The sequence below is a fragment of the Teleopsis dalmanni genome, chromosome X, assembly GCF_002237135.1.
Source record: "Teleopsis dalmanni isolate 2A chromosome X, ASM223713v2, whole genome shotgun sequence".
NCBI classification, from domain to species: domain Eukaryota; kingdom Metazoa; phylum Arthropoda; class Insecta; order Diptera; family Diopsidae; genus Teleopsis; species Teleopsis dalmanni.
Genome location: NC_051848.1, coordinates 34,273,159 through 34,300,852, shown reverse-complemented (window position 1 = coordinate 34,300,852; position 27,694 = coordinate 34,273,159). Strand labels below are relative to the sequence as shown.

At 30.1% G+C, this 27,694-nt stretch overlaps 1 protein-coding gene across 1 annotated transcript; it reads right to left on the bottom strand.

Annotated features, from left to right (window-relative positions):
* Nucleotides 1-21,291: 21,291 nt before the first annotated feature.
* LOC119688087 (serine-rich adhesin for platelets-like) lies at nucleotides 21,292-25,309 on the bottom strand. Its single transcript, XM_038102724.1, has 2 exons — nucleotides 21,656-25,309; nucleotides 21,292-21,578 (listed from the first exon to the last, which is right to left on the bottom strand). The coding sequence occupies exon 1, from the start codon at nucleotides 24,967-24,969 to the stop codon at nucleotides 21,805-21,807; it is 3,165 nt and encodes a 1,054-aa protein (XP_037958652.1). The 5' UTR covers nucleotides 24,970-25,309; the 3' UTR covers nucleotides 21,292-21,578; nucleotides 21,656-21,804.
* Nucleotides 25,310-27,694: the final 2,385 nt, after the last annotated feature.

Below are 27,694 nucleotides of genomic sequence, written 5' to 3'. Positions count from 1 at the left end.
AATGAACAAAATAAGTTCATTAGACTTAGAATGATCTTGATTTCGCTACGGAAAATTTTATTATTGTTATTCGTATGGCAATTCGATCTATAAAATACAACGTTCTATAAATTTTAATGGTTTTTCCATTCATTTAAGTAAAATCTATCAAATCTTTTAAAAAGTATTAATATAATTTTAATGTTGAATTTGTTTATATCGTCTGTCTATGATTCTTTAGATATTCACATTCCTCACAATCAAAATATATGAATATATGATATACTCTTCTTTCTTTAAAAAAGCTCAAATAAGGTGCTAAAACGTAACAAATCTAGTCATCCATAAGCCCCGCTTGAATTAGAAAACGAATTAATATATGTATAACCGTAGTCGGCAGTATTTATAATAATCACTTATTTTGCAGTTGCAAGTAGTAGCGTTATAATTCTTATAAAACCCTGCTTTCAAGATCTATCAAAAACATCTCGAAAGTTTTCAAAGAAACAAAAATTTAGTTAAAGTAAAGCAGGTAGCAGTTAAATTAAGAATAGACAAATCATAGAAATTGTTCCGAATGCCAAATCGTCTTAATGGGAAACATCTCAAAATAATAGTCCGTTGTAACGCAATGAAGATATAGACGATCGACTTTTAAATGCACCAAACTTAAGTGTTCAGTATGTATTTATTTACTATATTATTATTAAATTTAAAATAGTGCAAAACTAATAAATAATTAAAATAATAATGGATTGGATTATATTCTATTTTAAATGGTCATTAATTTTAAATATTTGCATTAGATATTGTATCATATAAGTACATAAATATTTAGATAAATATTATAGCTTCTGCCCAGTTTATCTCCATGTACAAGGAAGCGGATCCATGACCTTTATACATCTTTTACTGAATCAAATACGAGATCGAATTTTGCACCTAGAGATGTGATTAAATGATCAAAAATTGAAACCACTTAAGATGCGCTCTCCAGAAAAAACGCAAAAGTTATCATAGATCGCGGTATCCCTTAAGATAGTAGTTATAAGTAGGGTGAGACTGTCAAAGATTTAAATAAATTAAATTGAAGTAATCAATTCAAAGTCAATTTTTTTCAAACCACAATATGTGTAAATAAAAAAGACCCAAATAACAAAAAATACAAAATTAATATTTTTATGGATTAATAAAACTTGTTAGATTTCTAAGTAATTAAAATGGAACATAAAATTATCATTTGCATTTCAAATTAAAGTTTTAACAAATAAAATTGCTTACAAAATTAGACTTTACATAAATTAAAACTAAAAATATTCTTCCAAATGTTTATAAACAATATGGAATATTCTAATATCGACGGTGATTCTGAGGCTTAATTAAATTCATAGCAAATTTATTATGTAGGCGCAATTATTCCACTGTGTTATTAAACCAAAAGCATCATAGCTTGAAAAATATCTACATATCTACAGATTGATATCTATTTATCTATTTAGATAAATGTAAAATAAGAGTAGACTGTCGTTTGTGTGTGCATATGTTAAATATTTTATGGAGAGCAGAAGAGTCTGGATAATCTGAATTACTAATTATTCTCATGGACAATACATACTATTAGCGATGATGACTCTTCAAAACTTTTATAATTGAGATTAAATAATTTGTAATTAATTTTTAATACATTATTTTGTTTCTTAATTAAAATAATTAAAACAAAATAGTTATGCTAGCAAATTAATTAATATTTAAACAAATAAAATGTATATTTATAATACAATCATCGTCACTATCATAACAGTTACAACTCTCTTTAATTGTTTTTGTTTTTATTTTTGCGGGAAGAGATGGAATGCTTTATGCACTGTCTTCAGAATGGTATGCACGACTCCCTAACATTAATATGTAGTATACGGATTTAAACACTCCTTTTCTCCTTTTCGGAGAGATTTATACCACCTCGGAACTGTTTTTGCATTATTTTCAAGAAGATTTTTTTATGTGGCTTATAAGCCATGCTCTTTTGATATTCGATCTGTGTCCAGAGGTAATTGAGGAGGGTCTGTTTCTCCCTCTATCACAACTAACTAACAAATAGATGGAAGAATTATGAGATATATAATTTTATGAATGGATAGAGTGATATACAGCACTACCACAACAATAACTACAGCTTTTAACATAACAGATACCAGTTCCAGAACAACAAGACTTTTAAAATAATTAAATATATATGAGCTAAAAATAAAAAAATCTGAGATATCTATTTCTGTCATTTTCAAATTGTAATACAGATTATAAATATATAATATTATAAATCATGTTATAAAAAAACTGGTTTTGATTTCGTTATAACTCGAAAAAGAGTGAGAGTTTGTGACACGGAGATACAGTGGGAGGATAGCATAAAATATCTGGGGGCCACTTTTGACAAATGGTTCAATTGGCTTAAACATTTGAAATACAAACGGAATAGCTGCTCTAAGATTCTACATTTATTAAAGCCGCTATTTAACAATTATCATTTCAACTTTAAAAACAGAAAGTTACTTTATACGCAAGTAATTAGACCAGCACTACTGTACAGATGTATTACATATAGCAAAGCCTCAAATACTACCTTAAAGCAATTACAGATAGCTCAAAACCTGGCTTTAAGAAGACTGTTTCAAGATTTCATGGTATATTAGATCAACAGATATACATAGAGATCTTAGGATTGACTCAGTGAAAAAATATATCAGAGACAGAGCTCTAAAATTATTCATTGAAGTTGATATGCTACTTAAACCCGCCCTAACAATCCTCAAGTCCACTTTTGGACTCTGATTTAAGGTCCGTCATCAATTAAAAGACAAATAAATGATATGATTTCTAAGCCTAGTTAAAGCCTAGTGTGGGGTAGAGATAAGCCCCGCCGCCTTTATAGAGTAAAAGTGCGTAATAGCACTAACTCAAGAAGAAGAATCAAGAAGGTAGAATCGTTTGAATCTAGCATTCTTTGTTATTGAATAAAAATGTCAAAATTTCTTGTGTGATATATCAAACATATATCTCAAATAAAATTATTAGAACGTGTAGAAAGTTTCAAAATTATATTTGTTAATGCATAAATTTACAAAATGGAAACCGTTTCGAAGTGCTTTTGTTTGTCCAAAAAATGTATAATCAATTTCTATGAATACATAAAAGAATTTATACGTCACCTGATACGTGAGGTGGGTTTTGTTATGGAGCCCAGAATTATATATATGGGCGAGTGCTGGAAGAAAACGGTTTCTGTTATAAAAAATTATGAAGGTTACAGCCGTGCTTTTAATGATATACAAGCAGTCGTTATTAAAGGTGTGGAGTACGGTAAGTCTTAACATTTCATTATTTTATGTATCATCTTAGTATATTGATATATTATAATTCTAGGAGTTAAAGCAGTGCTACCACAAATGATATATCATTTCATAGCTGTAGGTATAGTTTCGTGTCTTATTGACTTAAAGTATGTTTGAATCGTATCAGACATGTGTGTGCAGGATATATAGTAGTAAAATGACATATAGGAAACTACTAAATTACGACAAATATGGTCATCTAACAGGTAAGTTCAAACTATCTTTAACTATTTGCATTAAACTAAAAATAATAGGAATATAGAGACCACTGCATCAATTGTATTCAAACCTTAATGCTTTAATAAAGTAATCCGAATTGTGAAGAGTTTGATATAAAAGGAAAAATAATTGCAGATTTTTAGATTATAATTAAAAAAAAAATGATTTCACAAATCTGTCAATAATTATCAAATAATTTACAAGGCTTACTATATTCTAAAAACTGGTAATGCTATAGTGTACCTATATGTATATAGAATAATATAGTTTTGAAACAGTTTTATTAGCACATTAATGGGATTCAGATCCAGACTATTGATTAACAGCAAAGTTTTATGAGTACAAAACGTAAAGATAAAAGAATTATGATGAGAGATTGAGAGATCAAAACTATGGTAATTTACTCAACATATCTTACAAAAACTGAGGGATTAGATGTATTTATACTAATGAAGACTTTACAGCTATAAATATTTGTATGAATGCATATATCTTTTGGATAGCTACTCGTTTGATAAGAGTATCAAATAAGCTACAAAGATAGCCCAGCAAATATTAAAAAAGTATTTCTTTATTCTTTATATTTTTAGGATTTATTAACTTCTGCCACCAAATTTTGAGATTAAAACAAATTGGTACTATGCATATATATATATAAGGTACAAATTAATTTATAGATTTTATTTGTAATACTGTAGCAGAAGTTAAGTATTAATATGTTGTTAAAGAGCAATATTAGTACCTGAAAAAAAAAACTATAAAATAAAATTATTTTTAATAAAAAAATATATTATTCTCTGAAATAATCACACCAAGTTTCCGTGACTTTTATGCTTGTATGCTTGATGATCTACGTAGATACTTACCCTGGTCATATTTCCATACTTTGCAGTTTTTCTGACAATATCCTCCATTTGGAAGATACTGTGATAATCATTCAGCGTAATTGCCTGCAACCAAACTTTGCATAGAGCTATCCATCTACTACTTTTCATCATTTTTGACACGTCTATCTAGATGTTATTTCACATACATAGACGGGTTTCATGTCTTTACACTATCCCTCTTCTTCGATTATAGTTTAAAATCCTTTAGCTTGTATTGGTTAAATTCCTTTTACCTATTGAGCTAGTTCAAAAGATTCTTGGAGTAATTTCACGTAACCACGGATTTCACTGAAATACATTCAACAGCAAGTTCGACTAGAGATAATTTAAGTCCCAATTTCAGAGCACCCATTGGGGTTTTCTGTAACGCTCAAAATACAAGCAAAGCAGAGAGAAACATCGTTTTCAATATTAAAACAGTTTTGTAAATTTCTAATAATACATTTAGTTTAAGGGAGTTTATTTTCATGTTGAAGAGAAAGCACATAGCACTAATACATTTCATACAATAAGCGGTATGCCCTTCTATAGATGATATGACTATATAAGATGTAAGCAAGTTAGTTAAAAACTTTGTTTTATAAATAGCAAACTACAATTAATACTCAGATATCACGTTAGACATGATCTTGTTATTTATCCGTATTCATCCGTTAGAAAGCAAAAAACTGAAGTCGATATATAATAGCAAAATTTAAGCTATCTTCTTTATAGAAAATTTGTGATATCAACATTTTTTATAAATACCTTAGTTCTGTGAAGTTAAGCCTCCAACATAACCTATCCTTCAATTAGATATTTTATGTATGATCACAAAAAGAATATTCTTAAGACTAACGCCAAGCTAAATTTTTTTTTCAGTGTACTATATTAAGACCGACTTCTTATATGCAACGTATATTGGGAGCAACATCAAACTGCACACACTGCGGGCCCCAGGACTGTAAAAAAAGAAACAAACAAAAAAAAATATGCACACTGGTATGTTGGTAATTTTAATTATAAAAATAATTACCATTATAAATTTTCTTAATATTAATTATATATTTTGTTTATTTCAGATTTAGTGCAAATAAATTACACAATTAATTGGGGAAATGAGACCTGAAATGAAGCGAGTAAAATACGAAACAACTTGGATCAGACTTATAAACTTTACTCGCCATTTGACGTTTTAAACACACTGATTTGCAAAAATTCAGGGGTACTTTCGCATAAGGGTGGACTGCTGCGAATTAGACTAATGGATCCGAAACTTATAAACTCCATTCGCCATTTGACGCTTTGTAGGGAATGATTTGCAAGAATCCGGAGTGTTTCACACAAGGATGGACCGCTACAAATTGGACCAATGGACGAAAGAACTCGGATCAATCGTATAAATTCTATATGATTTGTAGATAATGATTTGCAAAAACTCAGGGGTCTTTGTACAAAGATGGACTGCTACAACTCAAAACCAATGCAGGAAAGAATTCAGATCAAGCATTGAAATTCTATGTGATTTATAAAAATTGGACAAATGGAACCTGTAACGAAGAAAGCAAATCGAAACGGCTTAGACCAAACATATAAATTCTATGTAACATAAAGCGACAAAATTTATTTTTATTGGATTCGAGTCTGTGCGACGTATATTGATACGACTTAAGTCGTGCCCAAGTCACAGCGAATTGAGTCGATTCAATTTACGTCGTGACGACTTGAGTCGATGTGACGGACACCAAATATAAATTCTATGTGATTAATATTATTTTATTTTAATAAATTTTTATTTGGAAAACAAAATGTATATAGAGATACTGAAGGTCTTTTTTTTTGTAGAGCTAAAACATCCTTCGGTATTGAATCTCAAGGTATTTTCTTTTCCATGTTAGACGTCTATCCATACAAGTCTAGGGTTTTTGTACTTTTTCTGGTGATTGCGTAATTATTATATTATTAGGTTTAATTTCGGAGTAAGCGTCTCTTCTCATTGTGAATGCGACATGAATAGATTCTATTACATATATTTGCATGCGGTAATGCTTTGACCATTTTGGCAAATGAGAAAGATCAGCTTGAAGTTTAGAAGGGGCTACACAGGACTTGCTTGCATTCGGCAGAATTTCTGCCGTCGTCGGTAAATTGTATGTGAAAGTAGATAAAACATTGAGCCCAGTACACTGTCTTGTGGCACTCCAGCTTTAATATCATATGAAGAAGACATTCACTTTCGTTGTAGACATAAAATAGTCTTTTTAAGAGATTTTATGAACGTGTAACAGTTTAGTCGCAAAAGTTTTCTTGAATTTAAAAAAAAGTTCTTGGTGCCAAAAACGATGTTTTAGATATGCCCTAAAACGCTACCTACTAGTACTCTTTTCGTTTGAAAGTGGTCAGTATTTTTTTCAACAAGTCTATGAATTTGCTCAATCGTTAAATGTTTTCTTTTAAATCTAAACTGGTAATTCGAAATTATTCGCTTTGACTCAATTACTGGCATAACGCGTTTTAATAAAAATATCTCAAGCATGGGAGAATGGGAATGAAACTTACTGGATGATTCGAATGAGTCCTTTGTCATAACATTTATGGCTTAAATTTCATCAGTGCTATAGTGAGTACATCCATAATGTATAAATGTTTTTTTAATTAATATTGCTAAGTTTTCGTCAGGATGTGGTGCCTGAAAGAAGCAATAGGATGGAAGTTCTGAAGAATATTGTGACAGTTCACTGGTATTTCAAAGGACGAGCTTTATAGGCATAAAGTTTGTTTAGACACTAGACTTACTAGTGACTATAGTAATATTTTGGTTCATTACTTCTCTTGTTAGATTCATAATTTCTTTCATCTCACCAACCAAAACATCATCGTGTTGGCTAACTTTCGTTGTGAAAGTTTAATTTATTGGCTGGTTGCATCTTGAGCGTACATTTGCTAAGTGTTTTTATTTTAAATAGTTTTATTGGCCTTGGTGCTGTACCTTACCTTAAAGGCACCAGTTTCAGTATTCGGTTTTAAACATTTTTTTCTAAGTTATAGTAGATGATTGCAATTTTATATACACTAAGTAGTAAACTGGGAGGTTTTCTTCATAAAGAACACATATGTCATTATTCAACCTTGCGAAATAGTGTATGTACGCTATTATAATTAAAGTATATCTAGCGTAACATTAATAATAATAATACAATTACAATTATTAATAATAATATCATAAATATTAATAAATCAAAAAATGTATGCCTAAAAACAAAAATGTATCACAATATCTAAACATAATACGATAAACGTTAAGCCACCAGTGCTTTCTAATAGGCTTAATAGTGCTTTACTTGTGCACTATTTCTAAGATATTACTATATAAGAGCATATCGCTATAATAACTTAGTGTAACAATATCTTTGTTTAATATAAACCTTTCTACGGCCTTCGTTTTGGAGTTGATGGTATATTATCATTCATAAGTAATTGTACTGTACGTTAATGATTATTATTTTACTATTTATAAACTTTTATATAATTTTCTATAAGATATAAAGTAAAACAAGGCGATTACGTTACATTTGGTACAACAAATATATATTATTTTAAATACCCTGATATATAAAAGTTGTAGACGTGAGGAATATTTGAATCGTAATTTTAAACCATTTTGCAAATATGTTTAAATACAAAAAATTAATAAGTGTCATGTGTATTATTCTAATAAAAGGTATTTACGTCAATATAATTAAAGTATATCTAGTGTAACATTTATAATACTAACAGTATTACAATTATTGAATAATAATATTATAAATAATAACAAATCAATATGAATGTATAACAAAAACAAAAAAATTGTTTATTTCTGAAAGAAAAAATATATATGTATATTAAAAACTTTTAAACATAATACCCTAGACGTATTGATAAAGAAATGGAGCTACCACTGCTTTTTAATATACAATCTGCTTCATTTGTGCACTATTTTTAGGATATTAGTATATAAGAGAACATCGATAAATTAGTTTAGCGATATTATTTTAATGTAAACTTTTCTATGCGATTATATTGATGAGCATGTTCATATTTTCGGAAGCAACTTTATATGCTTCACATAATTTTAGATCAATTATCAAGTATAGAGAAAGATCTAATTGTATTTCAATTATATATTTAATTCAGAATAGAAAAAAAAACAGGTTCATAATATTAAAGACACATGGATTTTATTAGTCAGATATTTTAAGTAATTTTGTTCACTACACTGTATGCCGATATATCTTAATTCGCGAGATATCGAGAAGTATACTAGTTGGTTATTTATTATAAACTAGTATACACAAGTTTTGAATTGATTATCTAAACAATGAGTAAGAATGCATTGAATGGTATTTGTGGTTTTCAGTAAAGATTTTGAAATTTATAGTCAAATATCTCGTAAACTATATGATATTGGCCACAAAAAAAGTGACTATTATGGAATAAAATATTCATCCTTTCTAAAATCCATGGTCTAAACACCGTCTCTGGAAAATTGCAATAGTAATAAATCTTTAGGTAATGAGGCTTTCTGCGGATATGATTTTCTGATAAATTCTGCAAATTAGTACGAAAACGATCAATAACTGCACGAAATGCTTGTCGATTATGTTGACCGTAAAATGGACGAAGAGCTCTATGAACTTTACGAAAAGATGTATTTTTTTCAAGTAAATTTCCACAATTAGGAAACCTTGTTCGATCGTTAAACGATTTACGATGAATTGCCAAAACCTTGCTGAACAGAAATGTTAACAGAGTTTGACATTCTTATTGTTAAATCATAGTTTTCGTTATCCATAGTTCTGATGTAGTTAAAAAAACATCCGTTAGAAATTAAATCAAACGATGCTAAATGGATTAAAAAGTGACGTGTTAATTAAGCTGTTTGAGATATGAATCTTTTTATGATTAGAGGACGCTTCTTAGCCAACTTTTATTTTCTGCATTTTAACGGACGAATCTCCTGAGTGTCTTAGTGCCCATACTACAACTATAAGTTCGAAGTAACCAGTGTAAACACCAATATGATTTTATCGTAGCGAATCAGTGCCGTAGAAAATTATCTCTCGATAAACACAAATCACGTTCCACAAGTTCTATATCATTCTCGTACACCTGTGTGGAGTGTAAGTTTGGACAACAATTAACAGTGAAGAGAAGATCTATGGTCCAGCATGCATTGGTAATGAGATTTAACAATAACCTGTATTAGTTATTGACTTCCTTGTCATTGGCCATGTCGTGCATAGGCTTTAAAATGGGTCTTCTTTAAAGGTGTTTCATTCGGTATCTTTTGGCAGAAAACATTGGGGGGATATCTGCAACTTCAGTGAAAAGAGCAGGTGTGACATAATTTGTAAGCACTCGGTACTACAAACCAAGGACGGTGGCACGCTGATTGGACTGAAAATATTGATCGCGGACAAAGACGACATATGTTTGCAAAAGCTAACTATGCACCTAATGTATATATAATCTTGATATTCTTATTGCTTATATTTCACTGTATTGCTGAAGAAATAGAAAGTGATCGTACAAAATTACTTTATATTAGCACATAGTGTACTTAAAAAATTCTGTGATTATCAATTTTTAACAGTTTATTTTTTGCAAAATTACTTCAAGCATCGATGTAGATATAGATATAGACAAGCATAGATTATATAATAGAAAGAAAGAGTAAAACTCTACCAAAAATCAGCTGACTTTAACAAAATTTATTAATTTATGAATTAATTATTTATAAACTGGCTAGCTTTCTATAATCCTGATTTTGCATATCTGGCTTAGAGCCGAATGAAATCAATACAAACAGATGCCATGACAATTATATATACAAAAATTATAAATTCTAATTTTTTTTTTGTGTGTGCATAATAATTAATTTAATCATTTTTAATTTGATTAAATTAACACTAATCAATTCAAAATGCTTAGCAAAAATTTAATAAATTTATTTATTTTATATATTGGGGATGTGCGAGTACAAATAATTTAGCGAAATTTTATTTAGTTGTCTATAGAACAATAAACTTCGAAGACGAAATATTCAAACAAAAAAAAAATTAAATAAAAAATTTTACATTATATATATATGTATTAATATGAATCATTTGTGTACAGGGTTACAGGGATGTCTCGCACAACTCTAAACAGTGACGTCGCACTCCGCATTACGGCTTCTGGAGATTTGTGTCCACCTTATAACGCAAAAATTAACAATTAAATGCAAATATCTGGAGACACAAGACTATTTAGCCTAAGTAGTAAAAACTCAGATAGCAAGTTCATATACACCACTGAGAGACGGATTAGCGAGTGACGAATTAGCTCAAAATTCACATCAGCTGATGTGAAGAACCTGACAAAACTGTTATCCTTTAAAGTTAGCTAAATAGCTAAGGTTATAAACTTATTAGTTTGATCCCCTTTTACTTGAGTAGGCAGAATGTGCGTTTTTATATTGATGCTGTGATTGGGTGAAGTAGTAGAAGTAGTCGCCTACTACTGTTGGAAGTGATCCTTGATGTCTATCGGTGACTATTACTAAAGGTTAGTATGCACGTCAACCTGCATAGGTCTTTTGTGCATATCCATGACATCACAGTAAGCCAATATTTGAATTCTGGTGCAGAGGACCCCTACTCCAACCTAAACTGTTCGGTTTCTGAAAAGCTTTAGAAATTGATTAAAAACGAATAACATAACTGAGTTTTCGTCCGTTAACTAACTAAAATGTATTTGACATATATTTGCTCTTAACTCCAGAAAATCCTTATATGTGATTTATTTGATACATTCTTGCTATTATTTTTCTTAAATTAGGTTACAGAGATTAACATATGTTATTATTATTGTAAATTATTTTGAAGTTGTTATATTATAGGGTCAATCTAAGTAATGCGTAGGAGTAATTTAAGAAATTTTATTATTTCATTTATTTTATTATCAATACCGAAATACCTGCATTTGTAAAATGCAGAAACTTGTTTATGATATTGAGGAGGATGGAATCGATTGATATAAATATGTCAATTTTACAGTCATATATTCAATGTAATATTTTCTATACATATTTAATATAATTAAATTGGTATATAGTTTATTTTCTAAGAACATCTTAAAAAAATATACAGCAACTTGCTTTCTTTTAAGAAACATCAACACTTCAGTAAAATATTTATATTTCAATTGTTAGTCAGTTAATTTCTTCGAAAAATATTAAAAAAGTGACTTATTAAATAGTTATTACTTAATGAGTGTGTCAGTCAAGTAATACCCCATCATTTTAATTTATTTATTGACTATGTCATTTGATTATTTTCAAAAAAGTAAATTAAGCATTTCAATTAATAAACAACATTTTAAAGCTTTCAAAACAATTGTTCACAACAGCAATTTTTCAATTTTTCAATTAATTTGCAATCAATTTGTCATTAAAACACTAAGTTCATTAATTTGATCGCTTTTTTCTCACTTCAATAGATTCACCAGATTATAATAAAATCTTACAACTCTATATGACACAATTATTAAATCACAAAAATAAAAATAAATAAAAAAAAATAATTAAGTTTTTTATATAAATTTCTTTATTTAGATTTGATCAGGAAGCGGGTAGTGAACATAATGTTTGTCAATCATCAAGATATATTTTTAACCACGACGTCCACCGGTTGCTGCGTTGGCCGTAGCGGACGCAGCTGCGGTTGCATCACCATGTCCAGCTGAATTAGCATTAGCTACTGCTGATGCTGATGCTGAAGCTTGAGAATTACCACCTCCTTGACCACCAAAACGACCGGCACTAACTGCAGCAAATGCAATAAACAATACAAGGAAGAGAGTTAAAAATTTCATTTTGTCTAGAATTTTACACGACGTATACTGATTCCGGTAAACGAATAGGGCAATCTTTTATACTAAATTCAGTGATGTACAATGTTGTACAAAAAACTGGCTTAACGGCTTTGAAATGACGTATTCTATGATCTCATATACATACAATGCAATAATTTAACACTTTGTGTACTTACAGATGCGATGTTTTTGTTTTCTTCAAGAGCTTGATTTTAGCAAATCAAATTTAATTAAATCAAATTAAATCAAAAATGATGAAATCTAATCCCATAAAATTACCACTAAAACATGTTCTTCAATTAGATATATACTTTATATAGCACACACCTATATCTACATTTTTATCCAATAGACATTTTCTTTGCGTGTATATATTGTATTTATTTAATTTATTAAATTTTTAATTGTGGATACATACCTGTATAGACTGCTCCATTAATAAATAAATAAGCCATTAATGTTCATAAAATCATATAAAATATTTATAGGTGAATACCCGTTATTTCAAATTAGCTACCTTACAGTGATTTCAGAGATATCAGAGTTTTCACATAGTTTTGCGGATGGTTCTAATTTCACGTACTAAACTCACACCTAAAAGTATGCAATATAATTTTACAATTTTAAAAATGCGGAACTGGCTGAGAAAGGCGCATATTCATGAATCTCATTTGCCACTGTGGCATTTTAGATATCTGCGAAATTTGTGATTTTAAGTATCTAAAACTTAACTACTTCACTACGTAGAATATGTTTTTCATAATTATTTAGCCGAAATGATATAAAAAACGTACTTGCTTCAACTAAAACGGAATTGTTATCCTTTAATATTAATTTAGTTAATTATTATTACAACTTATTTTATAAACTTACCAGTTTGATTTCCTCGAATAGGTAGGCTGTGCGTTTTTATGTTGATGATGTGCTTGAGTGATCTACTTTCGTCTACTACTGTTGGAAGTGGTCGTTGAAGTCTATCAGTGCTTAATATTAATGACTAATAAGCTCGTCAACCTGCATAGATCTATTATGCATATCCATGACAATACAGAAGGCCAATATTTATATTTAATGACATGTTAGATTTGTAAATATGAATTTATGTATTTATGCAACTGAGTTTTCGCCCGTTAACTGACTAAAATGTATTTGATATATAGTTGCTCTTTACTCCAGAAAATCCTTTTGTGTAATTCATTTGATTTTTTTTTCTTAAATTATGTTAAAGAGATTATGTTATAATTAGGGTAAATTAATTAATTTTAATTAATTTTAATTAGTGTAAAATTTGAATTTTATTATTTCATTCATTTTATTATCAATGACAAAACACCTGCATTTGTGAAGTCCAGAAACTTACTAATGTTGAAGTGAATGTAGTCGACGGAGATAAATATTTTTATTATATATATGTAATATTTTCTATACATAATTAAATTAGTATATAGTTTGTTTTTCAAAAACCTCTTAAAAAAATTTACAAAACGTACGAAGTTTTACAAATTTTCTAATATACTATATCTAGGAGAGTTATAATGACCATTTAAGTAAAAAAAGACACTTCAGTCAAATATTTACATTTCAATTGTTAGTCAGTTAATTTCTACAAAAAATTTAAAGAAAAACACTTAAATACTTAATACTTAACGAGTGTGTCAGTGAAGTGAAATCCCATCTTTTGAGTTCATTTATTAACTATTAATGTCATTTGATAACTTTCGGAAACGTTAACTAAGTATTTCTAGTAATAAACAACATTATAAAGCTTTCAAAACAAATGTTCACAAGAGCAATTTTTCAATTTTTCAATTAATTTGCAATCAATTTGTCATTAAAACATTAAGTTCATTAATGTGATTTCTTCTCACTTTAATAGATTATCACCAAATTTTATAAGATCTTACAACTCAATATAACACAATTATTAAATCACAAAAATAAAAACAAGTAAAACAAAACTATTTAATTATTTTTTTTTATTGATTTCTTTATTTAGATTTGATTAGGAAACGGTAAGTGAACATAATGTTTGTCAATCATTAAGATATATTTTTAACCATGATGTCCACCGGTTTGACCCTTGGCTGCAGCGGACGCAGCTGCACTTGCACTTCCTTGTCCATGTGCACCAGCGTTAGATGATGCTGATGCATGATTATTGGCAATACCTCCACCACCTCCACAACTTCCATGACCACCACAAGGACTGGCACTAACTGCAGCAAATGCAATAAACAACACAAGGAAGAGAGTCAGAAATTTCATTTTGTCTAGAATTTTACACAACGTATACTGATTCCGGTAAACGAATAGTGCAATCTTTTATACTAAATTCAGAGATGTATAATACTGTATAATACTGTATAATACTGTATAAAAAACTGGATTAACTGCTTTAACATGACGTTTACTGTAATCTAATATACATTACAATAATTTAACGCTCTGTGTACTTACAGATGTGACTTTTTCTTTTTCAAGATATTGATTTCAGCAAATCAAATTTAATTAAATCAAATTAAATCAAAATTGATGAAAACTAATTACATGAAGTAACAATAAAAATATGTTCTCCAATTAGATCTATACTTTATATAGCACATAGGTATCTTTGGCTAATAGACATTCTTTTTGCGTGTATATATTGCATTTATTTAATTTATTAAATTTTTAATTACGTTAACATACCTGTATTAATTACTAAATAAGTCATTGATGTTTATAAAATGCATATAAATTATTTATAGGTGAATACCCGTTATTTCAAATTACCTGCCTTACAATGGCTACTGTAAAATCGGGTTTTCACAACTCTTGCGGGTGATTCCAATTTCACGTACTTAACTCACACCTAAAACTATGCAATGAAGTTTTTCAATTGTAGAAATCCGGAACTACTTAAGCGATGCGCATATTCATGAATCTCATGAATCCCACTGTGAGATATTTTAGATATCTGCGAAGTTTGCGTTTTTAAGTATATATAAAACTTAACTACAACGCTACATAAAATATATTTTTCAAAATTATTGCTTCCTTATATTTATTTAATTTAATAAGAAATTTTGTTTTAAATTTTGATTGTTGAACAGGTGGAACGAGTTCAGTAACCTATAACACAGTTAAAAGGGCTTCTAATTTACTAAAAATAAGTTTATATGCAAATGTATACCTATAACTGTAATTTATTTGTAATAAAATCTTAAAAATACAGGTATAAATGTATACATGTATAAACATGTTGATTTAATTATTTTTATTATTATTGTATATTTTTCACTTGGGGTTACGTTTGAAGTTATATATTATTTAAAAATTATTCCAAAGTAGTGCGTTAAAAGTTATCATGAGTATAGTACTAAATATAGTATATATAGTACTAAAATTAGTATAACAAATTCTATATTACTTCAACTTAAAATACATTAGAGGCATTGAAATATTTAATATTGAGTTTTATTTTAGTAGGAGCTTTCTTTTTATATAAGGGGACTCAAAGATATCATTTAAAAATATTTTATACAAAATTGAATTAAGTGATTACTTTGATTACCTTAATCGATTGAATGTGCATATCTTCTCTTTAGAAAAACATTAATCTGTCGAGCGAATTTAGAGATATTAAACAAATAATTATTTTAGCATTTTTGGTTAGAAGTCATGAAAGTAAAACAATTTTTACTGAAAGCTACGTTATTTTGAAATTTCGTTTACTAACACAGATGAAATATTCTTATATGCTTAATATCTTAAACATTCTTAAATATATCTTGAAAGACAAATATTATTTTAAGATTCACTTTTTACATATTTATTTATTTTAGTCTGTTTTTTATAAATCTCAAAGTGTTAAGAACTTGTTACTTTTTAGTTTTCAATACTTAACGGTATTTATTTCGTCAGAAAATTCTATCCAAAAAAAAATATCTCCTAACCAATATATTTGAGAGGATAGTTTAGATTGAAAAATTAAATTTGTAATTAAGGGAATTTTTGGTTACAATCATTAATCACGTTTGAGCACATTTTGTGGTTCAATTGTCCATACACACTTTTTGGACAGGAAGTGTTAGAAATCCAGTGCTGTCACATTGAACCACTCAAAGCCAATATACATTAAATTTCTTTTATTCACTTTTGAAGTCTTGTTTTCAGACATATTTTATAAATTTGCAAACAATAAAAACACTTATTGTGCTATTTTTAGAACAAACGCATACACCACAGCTATATAAATTCACTTGATAAGTATAAATAGTTGCTTTTTCAACTTATTCTATGCAATATCTTAAGTGGGTTTATGGTAAGCACCTATATTTTTTAAAAATAGGTTAAAAAAATAATACATATATTATATATATAGATGATTCAAAACAAAATTGATGTGTACTATATATTTGCCTTAGAACCTTACATCTATGGCAATATTGCCAACTGCTGGAGGCTTAGATTAATTATCTTAGTCTTTAAAGTTAATTTTGAATAAATATTATTAAATTATATAATATATATGTATAAAATTAAATTGTTATTACATAATCAGTATATTTAACTACTTATGGTACTTATCTAATTGGGCACCATGTGGCTTTGTCTACCATAGAAAGATAATTGGCATTAGCTGATTAAAGGAAATTGTTTTTTAGTTTCCTAGAAGTTTAGCAGTTTAGAAGCTTTTGAAAACTTATGTTCCAAATTCCGGGAAGACTGACTCTTTAGTTGTTATCAGTTCGCTTTTATTTGTCTAAATATCATGAAATTTTAAAAAAACATCAGTTAAAAATCAGTATGCATTTGTCGATAGCTGGCGTTACTACAATATTATAGCTCTGATTTTATTTATTTAGATATCTTTTCATTTGGACAGTATGTCAGTAAGCAATCAGCCTTATAGACTAAATAATCAACAGATAGTGTCGCTATAATGCTTTAACTTCGATTTCATTTGTCTTAATAACATGAAATTTTACGCAACATCAGTCTAATCGGTTGATCTAATCTAATTTATCAACAGATGTCATCACTACAATACTTTAACTCCGCTTTTATTATTCATATACCAGTTAACAATCAGCCTTAACAGCTGTTTAATCAATAGATGGTGTCACTATAAGTAACTATTTTTAAAAAATTATACCATATTTACATTGGAACCTTCCTTATATATAATTTGCATCATATGGATACTTATACTATGTATATGTAGCACTGCATCTAGATTTATATAAGTGTGTAATATACTATTTGTCATAAATAAATTTTTTAAAAATGTGTAATTCAAAGAAATAAACCTTATATAAACGGGGTTTACATTTCAACCATGTAGGTCTCTGCCAAAGTTGAATGAGAAATGAATCACGCAAAGTTGCTTAAGCAAATGCCAATGTTTATTTTTTTCCATTCAAGTTTAAATATTTATATAACAATTATAACATATTAAGCTGCAATATTTGTAATCGCTCAACTATAATTTTCAACACTGGAGAACGTCTAAGACCTGCAGAGCAGTGGTTTGCTCGCGGCACGTGGTGCTTAGAAAAACGTTTCTCGTCTGATATTGAGCAGAAATTGAAAGTAATTTCGATGCAATTTGCATTAAGCGAAAACGAGTTTGTACACCTCTCCACCATGGATTGCTACTTGTTTGTGACTTAACTTATACGGAATAATAAATGGAACCTGACATACCCGCCACTGCGTACACAGTAACCTTACGAGTATTTACTTATGGAATTCCGCGAATTGAGCAAGTAACATTTTGAAGATGTGCTCCAACACAGCCAGCCGATCTTACAGACGGTTGCTGTTTACAAATACAGCGCCTCAACTGCCACGCCCACAATTTCTAAATTTTACTTAACATAACTGTTATTGGCATATAAAAAATCTCTAGATTTACGTTCTCCACACTTCGATATCACAAATTTTACATCATTTACTGAATATGATGTTTACTTCCCTATTACATTTTCCATCACTGAAACAACTTTCTCGTCATGCGTTCGATATGAATGAATTTAGTAACCTTCACAAAAAAATAAAAACAAAAACAAAAAAAAACGGAAAAATAAATATATTTAGTGAGAAAAAAAAACAACTATCCAAATTGTTGAAAATCGAGTTCGAAATATTTATGTTCAATTTTCAAGGGTTTTTTCTGAACGAACGAATTCGATGAAAAGCATGAATAGCGGCAGCCAACAATGGAAATTATCTGCATAAAACCCATAAAAAATCCGTAAACGTTTTATTTATTGATAACAACTATCTTTTGCAACTCGGCATTAACACATCAAAACGAATAAATCACATAATCACAAATTTGCTTCGATCGTCTGACCTTGTTGAAGTTCAAACACCCTACGCACATCATGGCGCGCATTGTGTGGCGATCACGTCAATGAATGGCCAACGCAACGAGTCTTTGGCAACATCGATTTCTGAATGAAAGTCGTTGGCATTTGCGTGCAGACCACTTGCATGAGACCGAGCCATCAAAAAATTTGGTCAAAGTGTGAACTTTTAAGATCAACGATAAACCGAAACCATTTCAAAAAAAAAACTGAATAAATGAATAAAATTTAATGACACGAAAATATTCATATATTCAAACATACATACTTGTATCTGCATTTGTTTTGGGTGCTTATGTTGATGCTCACCGAGCGACATGACGTATGTCCAAATTTAGCTAAAATGATACAGATTTCGTTTACTCTCAGAAAATTTGAACTCTACTGACTTAAGTTGCACGCTACAACAAGACATAGGTTAGGTTAGTATAATCTGGCTAGCTGAGAACCATACATAAACATACTGGTCCCTTTATAGAGTCTTTCCCTTATATAGACTTTAGTAGTAAGTAGAGCTTAAAACATAGGTTAGGTTAGTATAATCTGGCTAGCTGAAAACCATACATAAACATACTGGTTCCTTTATAGAGTCTTTCCCTTATATAGACTTTAGTAGTAAGTAGAGCTTAAGACATAGGTTACGTTAGTATAATCTGGCTAGCTGAAAACCATACATAGAGTATTCCTTTATAGAGTCCTTCCCTTATATAGACTTCCGTAGTAAGTAGAGCTTAAGACATAGGTTAGAGGTTAGTATAATCTGGCTAGCTGAAAACCATACATAAACATACTGGTTCCCTTATAGAGTCCTTCCCTTATATAGACTTCAGTAGTAAGTAGAGCTTAAGACATAGGTTAGGTTAGTATAATCTGGATAGCTGAAAACTATACATAAACATACTGGTTCCTTTATATAATCTTTCCCTTATATAGACTTTAGTAGTAAGTAGAGCTTAAAACATAGGTTAGGTTAGTATAATCTGGCTAGTTGAAAACCATACATAAACATACTGGTTCCCTTATAGAGTCCTTCCCTTATATAGACTTCCGTAGTAAGTAGAGCTTAAGACATAGACATTTGAACCTATACCCTTTGTGGTCCAGGGGTATGGTGTATGTGTGTAAGAACACACATACACCATGCTATTAGAATTGTCATTAAAAGACATAACATAAGTCATATAAAAAGCATTGGTATTGTTTTCAAGCTAAAAAGATAGCTAAAATAATATAATCTAATAAAAATAATAACAAAAATTGCTCAAACTATGTCGACTAAGATATTTATAAATTTTCTCATACCCACTGATAGACTAAGTTTAACTACATTGCCAGTATCATAAGAGATAGACGTATTTATACAATTTACTTTCATTCCCAAAAGCAAATAAGTCGATATGATGTTTTTAAACAAAAATTCTTTGGAATCCAATCGCTCTTTCTCTAATGAAGATTGAACATTCTGTACTTATGTTAAGTTATGATAAGAACTTATTGACCGAGTGTAGCTCACAACAGTTGCAAATATTGTGAACATTTTTTTAATAAATATTTTATTTAAAGCTCAAATAATCTATAAAGATGGTTCAGTAATATAGGCAACTATTGTTTTTATTTTGTTGAAGGTGGGCGGTTATATATTGTAAATAATTTATGATACCAAATTATTGTCCGAATGTAGCTCACAACGATTGCGAACATTGCGAAAGTTTTTGAATAAATAATTTATTAAAAGTTCAAAATAAATTGAGAAAAAAAAACTAGAAACTAAAATAACCAATGTTTTAATTTCACTGAAGATGTAATTTTTTTTATAGATAACTAATCATAAGACCGTTTTGACCGAATGTAGCTCACCACGACTGCAAGCATTGCGAAAATTTTTGAATGAATAATTTATTAAAAGCTCAATTAAATTGGAAAAAAAAAACCCAGTAACAAAGGCAACTACTTTTAACTGCAAAATCTTACGGCTGTATACCAATTGCCCGATCGGCAAATACCGATCGTATTGCCGGAATTTCGTGGAAGTGCCCATATTCAATTTGGATGAAGAGAGTGAGTATGCGGATGGACAAACGTAAGCGGACAGACACTCAGTCTTATGGGTACAATGACTAACTGGTTGAAAAGTTGGCTTGCTGGCTTTCTGGCTTATTGGTTTGTTGGGTTGTTGGTTTGTTGGGTTGTTGGCTTGTTAGCTCGTGGGCTCGTTGCAGGTGGTGCGCTTGCTTGTTGCGGTTTGGCATTTGAGATCATTTTAAGGTGGCAGTCGTTTAACTCTGGCAAGAGAGTGCACGAATCTTATTATGTCACACATATGCCAAAATTCCATAAAGTTTTTTCCTCAATGTTTCACTTTTGTATCTAGAAACCCAAGTGGAAATATAAGTTTTTTCTTTTGAGTTTTTTTTTTCATTCAATTTCAATCTTTTAAGCTTTTTATTATGTTTTTTTAAATACGTTCAAGTATCTATGCAGCCTCATGGCTGCTCATTTAAAACATGTTTTTTATCATTTGGTATATAAATTTATATTGACTTTATTTATGTTTTATTTAATAATTTAACAAATGCTTACATATATATATATATATATGTATATTTTATATATTTATTAAAGATAATAGCTTTCAGAAGAACTGGATTTTTCATATACTCGTATTATCACATAGTTTAAATATTTTTCGTATCTCGTGCGGCTTTTGCTATACAAATATAAAAAGGCTGAAGCTTTATTTAGATTTATAAGCCATACTCTTATGTTGTAATATTATCTGAAGGTTTTATAACTCATTTAAATTTAATTAAATAATTTTATGGCATATGTACGATCAGTCAATAGAAGTCAAAGCAGAAGCTCCGGAAACAAAATCACTAAAATTGGAACAATAAAAATGTTGATAGTATTTAGCAAATATTTAAGTCTCTGGGCAAGTGTATCGTGTATATACCTTTTCTGCTGGTAAACCTTTGCACTTTAGTTGGTTGGTGTCTCTGCTAAGCTTAAGAAAGTAGTTTCTTAAAAGTATATAGTTTAATAAATAATGAAGTTTATAAATATTTTATAATATATAATGTAAATAGAAATAAATATAATTTTTTAATTGCGTTCTACATTAGAATAGCCGTAGTAAACTTCGACTCCCTCATCGCTTAAAATACGACTGATTTTCACTGGTGGTTTTCTACGAAGAGGAATGGTCTGTGTAGTGATTTCAGGTTCGGTTAGAACTTTTTTCATGGAGGCAGGATTATTGCTATTGCCGACTTGTTGCTCTACTTTGGTAATATCCAGTACCTCCGATATTTCTGTTGCAGCGGTCTCAGGCATTTTGTTGGTCAGAGTTGTGCTCTCAGAAATTCTGGATTGTTCGGTTTGATCATCATCTGTTGACATTGAAAACATTGCAGTGGAATCTTGAACGGTGCTTAATCTTAATGGGTTCATTTCAGTGGTTGCAACATTAGTAGCAGTTCCATATGATTCCGTTTCACTTATTGGTGTTTTATATGTTGTTGTTTCCGCAGTTAAGGTAGTTTCAACGGATCTAGTGTTTTCGGTAGTGAATGGTAAAGTACTTTCAACTCTGGGTGTTGGCTTCATTATTTGTAACTCCAACTCATCTGGTTCAGTTGTCGGTTTTCTTGGTAATGTCGCACCCACTATGGTTTTTGGTACTACAATGTCTCTCATTGTTGTTGCATAGGCTACGGATTCTGTTGTAGGTGTTTTTATAGGAGCATGTGTTTCTGTTACAAGTGATGGTGGTAATAGAATTATATCCAAATTAGAAGCTTGGTTTGTTGTTTCAACTGTTGTGATAGAGGATGAAAAACCTGGTTTCACACTAGATGAGATAATTGCATCCATCGTCGTGGCACTTACCATTTCAATTTCTGAATTGCCATTTTCCAATTCTGATTTGTCAATTATAAAAACTTCTGTTTGTTGTTCTGGTAGTAGTGTGGTATCTTCAGTCATTTCGAATTTGGTAGTAGCATCAGTTATAATAGTAATGGGTGTTGTTATTTCTTCGTCATTTCTCTGCTTTGATTCAGAATTGTTCAACATGTCTACAGTTCCATTTGTCATGACATATTTTGCCATAGCCTGTATAATGTCAGCTATATTTGCAGGCTTTTGTGTGGTATCACTTTCTGCAGTAACACTATCGACTGTAGTTTCTTTTATATTTGATATGTCTGTAGTATTTGATTCCGTTGGAGAGTCACTATTTAAAGTACTTGATATAGTTGTTATATCACTATTTTTGTCATCATTAATAGTAGTGGCGTCCGTTATACCCAATACATTCATGTTGCCATCCACTACTGTTGTAACTTCACGCAAATCAGTGGGTTTTTCTGTGGTTGTAGTAACATCCGTGGTATCAGTGGTTGTTAGTGGAATGTTAGCATTCTTCGCAGCTTCTGTTTTATGATCTACTTTCTTAGTAGTTGTGCGATGGTTCACTGGATTTTTAATAACATTTACAGTTCTTGTTTCTGTTCTTTCGAATACATCCATATCCGGTGTTGTTGTGAGATATTCTTTAGTTTCGGGACTTAATCCATTTTCGAACCAATTGCTAGTTGGTTTTCTAGAGAAAACTGCTTCGTTGAGATTTTGTACATTTGAACTTTCGATTTGTTTTTCTACACTTTCAACAATTGCTGGTTCAGTTATTGTAGTATGCGCATCTATATCGATCACTTTTAAAGCTTCCCCATTGGCCGAGACTCTTGTAGGTAAGCCGTTTTTAATTTCTGATTGGTTTTGTGCATCAAGTTCCTTTGGGTCGAAAATGTTTGCATTTGATAAACTTTCTGCGCCTGATAACTCCTTTTTACCCTCAGGTATAAGAGTGGTCTCATCTATGACTTTTCCTTTGGTTGTTGAAAGTACATTAACTGTAGCACTTGTTGTTGCTTCAAGATTATTTTCATTTTGAGTAACAGTCATTGTTTTTGATTTTGCATTATTTATAAATGTTGAATCTTCTGGTACGAAAACAGTCAAAACATCTTTTGCTGACTCTGCTGAAGGAGTTTCAGTCGTTAACAAGACTGGTGCTATTTCTTTTCTTTCTACATTGTTTCTATCTTCCTGTTCATTTGAAAACTTCTGTTCAATTTCTGGTGTTAAAATAGGTTCATAAGCGTCAACTGCCTTATTTACTAATGACATAGCAGCTGCGTCCGAATTCTTTGGTTCAGTGCGTGCCTGTGGCAAGCTAGTATCAGTAGCTGTTTCCTTATTAGCAGCAATCGTTTTTTTGATCTGGGAATCTGCTTTGTCTGAATCTGTAACGTGAAGATGATCAGAAATTGAAGATTTTGCAGTTGATGGTTCTTGAGGTATGCTTTCATCAGCAATTGGTTTTCTGATATTGGACTCTAACCTATCTGTAACGTAAATAGATTTTTTTACCGGTTCGTTGGTTGTAACAATTCGTGACTCTTCTTCATAAGGACGACTTGAAGAGAAAGATTTATTCTCTAATTGTTCTTGAGAGGTCAATGGATCGTCGACTTTTTTCTTCATTGAACCAAAAATAAATCCATTTTCAGTAGTATGTTCTGACTGCTTAAGTATCGATTGTGGGACCGTTGCCGCTAGTTTGGTTTGAATTTCTTTTTGCAATTCATGCTCCATACCGTAGTCCAAATTTGGTATTGCATTCTCATCTTGACTTCGAGAACTGAAAATGGTCTCTTTATTGACAACGTTTTTGAACATAGCACCAAAAGTTGCTTCAACTTCTTCCTTTCTAGACTTGGGATATTCATATTGATCAGTACTTTGTTCATCGTTCTGATTCTTTGGCATTATATAAGAGGTTTGTGAATTCTGTACATCTATATGTGGTGAAACAAAAATATTAATTTGTGTTGCTGATTCCTCCTCCTTACCAGACTTATGAGACTTTTCTGTTGTCATTTCTCGGTCGTGGGGCAAGAAGGTTGTTTCATCCTCGGTTGTGGCAGTTGTCGTTGGTATATCGGAAGAACGTTCTGTTTGCATTGCTCTCATCGACAATGCCCCTGCATACAATGATTGCATGTAGAAGAAATTCAGATTTTCCTCAGCCATTTTTTGTTCAGCATTTGATTTTGTGAAACTATTTGCAAAATTTTTAATGATCGGTTCTAACTGCTTTTCATATTTATTATCGATATCTTTGAGCTTTGTATCTTGATTCTCGTATGGCGCGCAAAAGGCCACCGCCGCGAACATAAACAAGATTTGCGGAATTTTAAACATTTTCGATTTCAGTAAAAACTTCCAACGCGTTGGCAATGAATTTTAATTTGAAATATTTTTATGTTGTTATTGTAAATATCTTAGAATAGCATTAAATGATATGCGCTCACATGTATCTTTGCGCATAAAAAATAACTACTTTTATAACTTCTATAACTGTATTCAACTTTATTTTATAGAACGTTTTTCTCGCTCTCTACGTTCACTGTTGTCACTTTTACTTTCGTTTAGATATATTTTTACAATATTTAATTTTTATTTATTTCATATTTTATAGGCACTTCTACCGATGGCTATTGCGACTAGTTGCGATTACCGTGAGGAACTGACCGCTTTTGCACATGCTCAACGCTTTTATAAGATGCACGAATACGTAGCGTTGTTGTTGCGGTCTGTGTGTGACTCGGTGGCTCGGTGGCTCGGTGGCTTACACGTATGGAGTGAACTGTTTATGCTTAAGATACTAAAAACTGTCTGCTTTCTGGTACTAAAGTAGTTCACATTACAGAACACATATGTTTTCTGCACTCGACGGCGTGTTGCTTTGGCAGTTTGTTTATGTTATGATTGCGATTGTTTGCAGACGTCTATACTGAGCTTGGATTTTGAACTTGATTTCTGACCAATGTGTTTCTTACTTAATCACCGTTTGGTGCTTACCTGGTACGAAATCTAAATTAAACAAACCATACAAAACAGATGTAATGTTCAGCTGTTTTTCCATAAATGGTTTAGATAAGGTGGGAACCAGAACTGACGTGGCGTCGGTACAAGAACACAGTGCATAAAATAATGGACTTTAACTTACATACTATCGTATAGAAAACATTTGGTTTATGAACCATACATACTTATAATCTCATTCTGAGACAGAATGATAAAATAAATGAATCATTATGAATTTTCAAAAATACAAATTCTTCAATAATTAAGTAATTATTCTATCCAAAATTAGAGTTAATTAAAATGAATACATAAAGGATAGAGACCTGAAATTATTTGCGAAAACTGATAGACTTACCAACAACGCGTTATCGAATCTCAGAATGATTTCAGGCTCCTCGGGGAGGTATGCAGATTTGAGGTCAATTATTGCTTAGTCTGATGAAGTCATAAACAATAATCCAGTCAAGGTGTAAAGAGGGGTTTTGAAGATACCCAGAGTTAATAAAGAGTAAAAGTGCTCAAGTGCACTGGCTCAAATAGCTTCAACATAATTAATTAAAATGAATTACGTATGTTAGAAATTATACCCAACATGGAATTAACTTACAATACGAAACAGTATTGTAAACAGTATAACTCAGTTATCAAGCCAAGTCAACTCTATTCCCATAAATTCTCGGACTGACGAAAGTAGCCCAGTGACTTTATACTTGTTGAGTAAAAATTTTGGGAACTGTAACATTTTCTTTTCTAGATTTCATTGAATCTAATTGAACCTAAGGTTTGAAAATTTAAATCCAAAGATATGTTAAACCCGTTGATTTACGTAAAGAATGTAAAATAATAGAAGACCCAGATTAACCTCCCAACAGTTTCAGCAACATTAGGTAGGCTTAATACATTAAGTTATATAGCATACTCTATTTAAATGTCTTGAGTTTTCATATGATTCAGACAAAGATACTTAGTGGTTTCACTTAGACCTATTGACCCACTGTGTGACCGTATACCGAGAAAACTCAGGGTTTTCACCACCTTGAACCTTTGGCAAAGCTAAGAATACTGTTTAGTGGGAGATTTTGTAATTAATTATATTTAACATTATTTCAATATTCATTGACACTAATATAGGAGACGAAAGCTAATCTTAGAATTATAACTATTATCGAACAATTTTTGTGTTACTTTTCAATTCTAGATTTATTTTATCTATGGTATAACCCATTCAAAAGCAATAAAAAAAATACCAAGCTAAAGTCGATTTAGAAGACTATGAAGTTTGTGTATAATATACGGTATAATATTCATGGATAATCTTGGAAAGGGGAAGAAACCATCAATCTGATTGTTAAACATCATTGGTTATGTTTTTAAAAGATGAAATCGTAAAGAAACTACTTCAAATACAAAACAAGAAACAGTTTATCATTCAATCCGACTATAATGAAAACTTAGTTAAATGAATTTCACTTCAAAGTTTTACCATATCTACGGATTTTTACAGATCTGGCACCCATTCCCTACTACATATTCGCAAGCTTCAAAATTATGTGAGAATAAGGAAGTGAAGTGAAGAATAAGAAATAATATATAATATAAATAAATAATATAAATATATAATATATAAACATTGAAAACATATAGAAATTTTATACCTAAAGGCACGAATAGTTGAAGAAGAATATATTAGCAAATAAAGTTAAATTATTTATAATATAATTTATAATTATATTATAATTATAATATTTTATTAAAATATAATAATGTTTTTATATATCAGACTTAAAATTATTCAACCTCATAAAAACGACACAAAATATATTATTTTTGATGATAATATATATCATATATTATTGATATATATATCAACATATATCATATTTCAAAGTAGCTTAAACCTATATACAGATATTTATAGGATATTATGTCAAAGATATATTGATTGGAAGATTATATATATTATGTCAATACTAAATTTAAATTAGTTTAATGTTTTCTAATGGTATAAGGAGCAAAATCGCCATAAGGAATACAAACATAAAGTAGTTTGGGTCTAATT